This window comes from Mandrillus leucophaeus, unplaced genomic scaffold (assembly GCF_000951045.1).
Source record: "Mandrillus leucophaeus isolate KB7577 unplaced genomic scaffold, Mleu.le_1.0 Scaffold13, whole genome shotgun sequence".
Taxonomy (NCBI): domain Eukaryota; kingdom Metazoa; phylum Chordata; class Mammalia; order Primates; family Cercopithecidae; genus Mandrillus; species Mandrillus leucophaeus.
The window spans coordinates 5,701,225-5,709,217 of NW_012101254.1; the positions used below are offsets into that span (position 1 = coordinate 5,701,225).

A 7,993-nucleotide genomic window follows, 5' to 3' on the forward strand; every position below is an offset into this window, starting at 1 on the left:
TCAAGCAATTCTCCTGCCTCAGCCTCCCAAATAGCTGGGATTACAGGCGCCCACCACCACGACCAACTGATTTTTGTATTTTTAGTAGAAACGGGGTTTCACCATGTCGGTCAGGCTGGTCTTGAACTCCTGACCTCAGGTGATTTGCCCGCCTTGGCCTCCCAAAGTGCTGGGATTACAGACATGAGCCACCGTGCCCAGCCTTCCCCTGCTTTTTCTAATACTGACATCTGACATAACCATGATATACTTATTAAAACTAAGAAATGAACATCAGCACAATACTATTCACTAAACTACTATCTAAATCTCACCAGTTGTTCCACTAATGTCCTTTTTCTGTTCCAGGATTCAATCCAAGATACCATGTTGCATTTAGTTGTTATACCTCCTTAGTCTCCTTCAATTTGTGACAGTTTCTCAGTCTTGTCTTTCATGACCCTGACACTTTTGAAGACTAGGGTTATGGATTTGGGGGAAGAATATCACAGAGGCAAACTGTATTTCTCTTAGCTTCATATCAGGGGGTATGTGATATCAATATGACTTACTACCAGTGATGTCAACATGATGATTTGGGTCAAGTGATGTCTGCCATTTACTCCACTATAAAGTTACTATTTTTTCCTTCCTTTCCTCAATTTGTTAGAAGTGAGTCACTAAGTCTAGCCCACATTCAAGGGGAGAATTAAGTTCCACCTTCCAGTGGCAGGAATAACACAGACTTTGCTGACATATGTCAAAATCATCATAGTAATTGATAAATATTTTGGGGGAGATTCTTTGAGACTATGCAAATATTCTGTTTCTTCTTAACATTTCACCTAATTTTAGCAATCATTTGTAGACCTTGCAGCAAGTATTATGTGGTATTCTAATGGTTATTTATTTTTCCCATTCTTTGTTTTATTTATTTTTATTTTTTGAGACAGGGTCTCTGTCACTCATACTGGAATGCGGTGGTGCAATCATAGGTCACTGCAGCCTCAAACTCATAGGCTCAAGCGATGCTCCCACTTCAGCCTCCCTTGTAGGTAGGACTACAGGTGTCTGCTACCACACCCAGCTAATTTTTCATTTCTAGTTTTTGCAGAGATGGAGTCTCACTTTGTCTATGCCAGTCTCAAACTCCTGGCCTCAAGCAATCCTCCTACCTCAGCCTCCCAAAGTGCTGGGATTACATGTGTGAACCACTGTATACAGTCCTCCTATATTTATTAATCAAAATTCTTCTGTAAGGAAGACTGGTTCCTTCTCATTTACTCTTTTTTTTTTTTTTTTTTTGAGATAGAGTCTCACTCTGTTGCCCAGGCTGGAGTGCAGCGGCACAATCTCGGCTCACTGCAATCTCCACCTCCCAGGTTCAAACTATTCTCCTGCCTCAGCCTCCTGAGCAGCTGGTATTACAGGCGCCCATCACCACACCCAGCTAATTTTTGTATTTTTAGTAGAGACAGGGTTTCACCATGTTGGCCAGGTTGGTCTCGAACTCCTGATCTCAAGTGATCTACCCACCTTGGCCTCCCAAAGTGTATTTATTTATTCATTTATTTATATCAGATTAGACTCATAGGCATTTGTTTTATTCTTTGGGTTATGTTCCAATACTATTGTGATTTATTTTATTGTTCAAATCATTGCAGTTTTGGTGACTGGTAGCTCCTGCAGGTCAGACCTGCGTCTTTTTGACATGGCCCCCCAAACTCCACTTTTTTTTTTTAATAAGTACTTCTTTGCTTTCCAGCACTACACGGTCTCCTTGCTCATCCTGTCTTTTCTCTGGCTCAGCCCTAATCATTCTTCAAAGGAGCTCTGGTTCCTTGTATTGAAGAATGCTGTTTAGAAACCAAGATCTGGGTATGAACTCTATTTATTTGTTTGTTTAAAGATCAAAAATAAATTGTCTTTATTTTTAAGTCAGAGATTTAATCATGGGATTAAATAAGAAGATTCATTCTTCAAGTTCCTGAAAATTAGTAAAACTTAAAAACTCCAAAATATTTTTACTATTATTTTCACTCAGAATCACAGAAGAAATCATGAGTAGTTTTCCAGATTTTTCATAGGTAAACCCAGTTTCCTCAAATTTAGAACAGAATTATTTGGGGAAAAGTCATGTGCCAGTTTGAAAATGCCTAAGCCATAAAGCCATAAGCCATAAATTATTTACCATTTACAATCCCTTTTTTTTTTTAGAGTCTCGCTCCGTCACCAAGGCTGGAGTGCAGTGGTGCAATGTGCCTCCTGGGCTCAAGGGATCCTCCCACCTCAGCCTCCCAAGTAGCTGGGATTACAGGCACACACCACCATGCCTGGCTAATTTTTGTATTTTTAGTAGAGATGGTGTCTTGCCATGTTGGCCAGGCTGGTCTCAAGCACCTGACCTCAGGTGATCCGCCCGCCTCGGCCTCCCAAAGTGCTGGGATTACAGGCGTGAGCCGCTGCACCCGGCCCCAGACTAGGTTTATCATTTCCAGCCAACTCATCATTTACAATCTTTATTCTCATACTCTCACACTCCTCTACCTGAATTATTGATAGACTTCTGAATTCCACTGCTAGACTCTATTCCCAGGAGTGCTTCCCAAATGCCCCTACCCATAAGAACCTGGCCTTCCAAATAACACTCAAGTTGAAAGCAATGTTTCTGCAAATTAAACAGAAAAATACTTTTTCTACTTAGAAAATGATCTTCTATTACAGAAGACTTATTTGACACCTCAACCCTAACATCAATAATGTAAAAATTGTTGTCCTTATAAATTTTCCCTCTATGTTATTATTATTAATTTTTCTTGTTTTAAGAGACAAGGTCTCGCTCTGTCACCCAGGTTGAAATGCAATAGCATAGCTCATGTACGATCACAGCCCACTGCAGCCTCAAACTCCTGGGCTCAAGCAACACTCCTGCCAGTCTCCCAAGTAGCTGGGACTAGGGGCATGCACCACCATGCCTGGCTAATTAAAACACCTTTTTTCTTCTTTTTTTGTAGCGATAGGACTGGCAGGTGGGGGTGAGGAGGGGTTGGGGGTAGGTGTCTGGTTATCTTGCTCATAGCTCAAGCTGGTCTCAAACTCCTGGCCTCAAACAATTCGCCCGCCTCGGCCTCCCAAAGCACTGGAATTATAGGTGTGAGCCACTGCACCGGGCCTCTAATGTTATTTTTTAGTAACTTTTGTTCTTCATATGAATATTGCCTTAAAATACTTTTTATTCTCTCTTCCCTATTCACTATCATTTCTTACATTACTCAAAGACTTTCTCTTCTCTGAACCACTAGATTGCTCATGAACTGCCTTCTTTCTCAACCAGAATCCTGAATTAAACTAAAACACAATACACAACAAAGAAAGGAACAACCCAATGCTAATTTGGTAAATACCTCAAATTAAACTTCATGCAAATACTAATCATCAAATGTTTAATAAAAGTAAATGAAACAGTTGAGTATGTTTGGGTTTGTTTTTTTCTTGTTTGTTTTGTTGTGTTTTTTTTGAGACGGAGTCTCGCTCTGACGCCCAGGCTGGAGTGCAGTGGCGCAATCTCAGCTCACCGCAACCTCCACCTCCCAGGTTCAAGCGATTCTCCTGCCTCAGCTTCCCAAGTAGCTAGGACTACAGGCATGCACCACCATACCCAGCTAATTTTTGTATTTCTAGTAGAGATGGGATTTTGCCATATTGGCCAGGCTGGTCTCGAACTCCTAACCTCAGGTGATCCACCTGCCTTCGCCTCCCAAAGTGCTGGGATTACAGGCGTGAGCCACTGAACCTGGTCTGCTTGTATTTTTTAACAGCTAGTAAAACAGTTAGTATCGAACACCTACAAAATATATACATGATCCTCACAAAAAAAGAGTCTTCCTAGCCAAGAACTTTCATGTATTGATGGAACTTTCTTTTTCTATTTTATTGCTGCCGAGTAAAAGGAGGACACCATCTTCTTCCTGCTTCTAAAGCCTTCTGATTCTTACTTTCACTGTTGTGTTAGTACAGGAAAGAGATTATAGAAACATTGTTAAGTGGATTACTATATTGATAAAATAGGATGAATAAAGAAATGTCACTACCATTTACTTATAGCATTACTTTTTTTTTTTTTTTTTTGAAACAGGGTCTCGCTTTGTTGCCCAGGCTGGAGTACAGTGGTGCGATCTCAGCTTACTGCAGCCTCCACCTCTTGGGTTCATGAGATTCTCATGCCTTAGCGTCTGGAGTAGCTCGGACTACAGGTGCATACCACCATATCCAGTTAATTTTTGTATTTTCAGTAGAGACAGGGTTTTGCCACGAACTCCTACCCTCAAGTGATCCACCCACCTTGGCCTCCCAAAGTGCTGGGATTACAGGCATGAGCCACGTGCCTGGCCAACTTATAGCATTACTTCTATTAGAAAATATATTTACAGGTCCCAAATCATCTGTTTAAAAATGAACCTTTGTTGTGTGTGTGTGTATATACATATATCTACACACACACACACACACGTGTATCTTTCATAAGTCACTGCACATTATACATAATACTGTGCACCTTGCTTTTTTTGGGCGGCGGGAGGAGGGGATAGGGTCTTGCTGTCACCCAGGCTGGAGTGTAGGTAGCAGCATGATCACAGCTCACTGCAGCCTTGACCTCCCAGGCTCAAGTGATCTTCCCACCTCAGCCTCCAGCCTCCAGAGTAGCTGGGACTACAGGTGTGTACCACCATGCCCAGCAAATATTTTTTATTTTCTGTAGAGACAAGGTCTTGCTATGTTACCCAGGCTAGTCTCGAACTCCTGGGCTCAAGCAATCCTCTTGCCTTGGCTTCCCAAAGTGCTGGGATTACAGGTGTGAGCCACTGCACCCAGACTGCACCTTGCTTTTTACACTTAACATATCTTCAAGATCTTAGGTCTTCCATATTAGTATATAAAGATAGGTCTCATTATTTTTAACAGATGCCTAACATTCCGCAGCATTTTTTTAAAGCTGGCAACTACCTATTCAAAATATAAACACTAAAACAATCTAAACAGAATAGAATGAACAGTTTAAACCTTGTTATCAAAGTCCATTACCAGCTTTTGGATAGACTAACCTTCACTCGGGGACAGAAAAGAAGCATAAAAGGCCAAGGAGAAGAGCAATTTTGATCTAGGGAATTCTGGAGCTGGTCTAGGATCATTCTTGTCCCATACACTTGGGGTTGTGCTATGCCAGGGGTTTGGACCAGCCCTATCAACTCCAATTTTACTAATTTCCAGGAGGCCAAACCAGTGGATTATATAGGCCCTTCGGAATGCCCATGGCCCATATCTTTAGCACTCAAACTTCTGAGGGGGCACAGAGACAATGTCCTTTTCTCCAGAAAAGGAAAGGACAGCTCTGTTGGAAGCAAGCTATCTGGACCTCTAGGCTTTCAAAATAGAGCTATTTCAAGTAAAACTACACTAGGCTTATTCATGAGAAGGATAAAAAACAAATGTTGCCATATTATTTCACCACTGTCTTGACTTATTCTATATTAATTTCATGGGACTGCTATCCAAATATTAGTCCACTAACAATATTATTACCTACTGGGTTACATTTACAAAGACTACCTTTGAAAGTGTCTTAAAAGAAGGAAAAAAATAATATGATCATGTCATACTTACGAAGTGCCGGACAGCAAAAATGGAGTGCGAACACCATCCACCACCACAACGTTCCTTATATTGGGTTTGGCTAACGTCTTCTTCGTTTTGGTCTGGACAGCTTTAAGATAAAGTTTAAAAATAAGCTGCTAATTAAAATATATAAGTCTGATTACTTTTACTTTTTTTTTTTTTAAGCTGGAGTCTCGCTCTGTCACCCAGGCTGGAGTGCAATGGTGCAATCTCGGCTCACTGCAACCTCTGCCTCCTGGATTCAAGCAATTCTCCTGCCTCAACCTCCCGAGTAGCTGGGATTACAGGCACCTGCCATCATGCCTGGCTAATTTTTGTATTTTTGTAGAGATGGGGTTTCACCATGTTGGCCAGGCTGGTCTCAAACTCCTGACCTCAGGTGACGTGCCCGCCTCAGCCTCCCAAACTGCTGGGATTACAGACATGAGCCACCATGCCCAGCCTACTTTTACATTTTTTAAGACAGTCATTTTAAGAATTATTACATCATTAATGCCAACCTGCATTTACCATTTACTAAACCACTTTAAATTTTTTTCAAAAAAAGGCTAAGAAACTGACTAGCATTTGTAAGTTTCTACATAATATTTAAGATAAAGCTTATATCCAATGATGAGGGAATTTATGCCATTAACAAAATAGTTCATTTTTATTAAGTGTTTGACAACCTATATCATTAGAAGTAACCAAATTTACATGCAAATCTACCCTTAATATCAGAAGTTGCAATGATTGATACTGTTCACTCTTCACATAGCTTGATGTTCTTACCTTTCTATGTGGAAATAAAGGGCCCTTGGTTGGTGACTTGCTATTCTGCAAAAACCTACATGCCTAAATACTTTTTAATCTCAAAAAAGCAAACTTCCTTTAGGTTTCTTTCTTTTTTTTTTTTTTTAATGTTTAAGCTGTATATTTACTCATTGAAACACTAGGTAAAATAAGGGTAAAATCAACAAGGAAAAATAGTTGTTTGATTCATTTGTACTTAAATTGACTAAAGTAGTACTAACGTCATTATGATGCAGCAAATATAAGACCTCTTTCTACAAAGATTAGCATAACCAACAAATTAGGGGATATAGTAAAACTGAGCCAAAAAGGGTGAGGAAATCAATTAACTGTTTACCTCAATAGTTTTTAAAAAATAAGCAAAGCCTCAAAATCCCAAACAATAGAAGTATCTTCATAACACCAATTTGTACTTGTATTTCTTATTCTTGAGGTTAGATTCTAAACACTAAAGATATCCAAACTAGTATTAGATCTACTTATCTATAGCCAGAGACAGCTTTTATCATGTTGTCCTTAGCAGCCAAAGTTATTAAAATGTCTTTTCTCCAGGAAGATCCAATAGGAAAAAAAGAAACCTCTCTGATTACGCTCCAACCATACTCCACCCTCCATCAAATTGACTGGATAGACATAATGGAAACCAGAACACGTGGTTTCCAAACAAGAAAAATCCTATCAGGGAGGGGAGGAGGGGAGAGGAAGGTTCAGCCAGTGCCCAGACTGAAATTGAGTAATATCAATTTTACTCATCTTTACATATCTTCAGGTTGCACGTTCGTGGAGTAGTTTAGGAATAAATCCATGGTTTGTGGAGTACTAAAATACCCAGTCGTCTGCTGTATTACATTAAGGCCTTCCCCAGCAGCTTCCAAGGCAGCCTCCAAGTCACTGGCAGGAGAATTTGGCTGGAACTGCAAGCAGGACTGCAGAGATTCCTCTTCATAGTCATAGAAGGGACTATTCCAGGCCTGATTGTTCCAGAACTGGGTGCACCAGGTCTGAGCGTTCCAGGAGTGGTTGCTCCAGGGTGGGACGTTCTGGCTCTGGTTGCTCCAGGATGAATTGTTCCAGGTCTGGTTGCTCCACATCGGAAGGTTCCCAGTCGGGTTCACCAGGCATCCCTGGTAGTAGGAAGAGTAGAGGCTGGGGTAGGTAGGCGCTGAAGCCTTCTGAGTCACACCATTGGTATTCTTTGGCCAGCTGTTTTTCAGCCACCTCTTAGATTTCATTCTCTGGTTCTGGAACCAGGTCTTCACCTGTTTGTAGCGGAGGTTCAGGATGTTGGAAAGTTCTTGCATCTGCTGGAGGCTGAGGTATCTCTGTCTCTGAAATCTATCATTGAGTACACACAGCTGGGCGGAAGAGAACACAGTTCTGGCCTTCTGTTTCTTGACCAGGACCTTGTCTTCCTTTTTTGTGGCACTATTCTCTGCAGCAGTAGGTTGTTTGCCTTTGGGACTGGTGGAAGAATCGGGGCTGTCCTGAATAAGCAGATCCATGGAGGAAGGAAGAGGAGAGACAGTCTCCATGTGAGGCATCTCAGTAG

The 7,993-nt window shown here is 41.1% G+C and overlaps 2 protein-coding genes across 5 annotated transcripts in view; both read right to left on the minus strand.

Moving 5' to 3' along the window:
- The window catches only part of HADHB (hydroxyacyl-CoA dehydrogenase/3-ketoacyl-CoA thiolase/enoyl-CoA hydratase (trifunctional protein), beta subunit), a 49,342-nt gene that overhangs the window by 22,256 nt on the left and 19,093 nt on the right, over window positions 1-7,993 (minus strand). For all 4 annotated transcript variants that reach the window (XM_011972678.1, XM_011972677.1, XM_011972679.1 and 1 more), the window contains one exon: window positions 5,641-5,740. In XM_011972678.1, the coding sequence (XP_011828068.1) occupies window positions 5,641-5,740 (100 nt within the window). The remainder of the gene's footprint in view (window positions 1-5,640; window positions 5,741-7,993) is intronic.
- LOC105534010 (homeobox protein NANOG-like) overlaps window positions 7,200-7,993 on the minus strand; it is a 991-nt gene continuing 197 nt past the window's right edge. Inside the window, exon 2 of the mRNA XM_011972676.1 lies at window positions 7,200-7,976. Coding sequence (XP_011828066.1) covers window positions 7,200-7,976 — 777 coding nt within the window. The remainder of the gene's footprint in view (window positions 7,977-7,993) is intronic.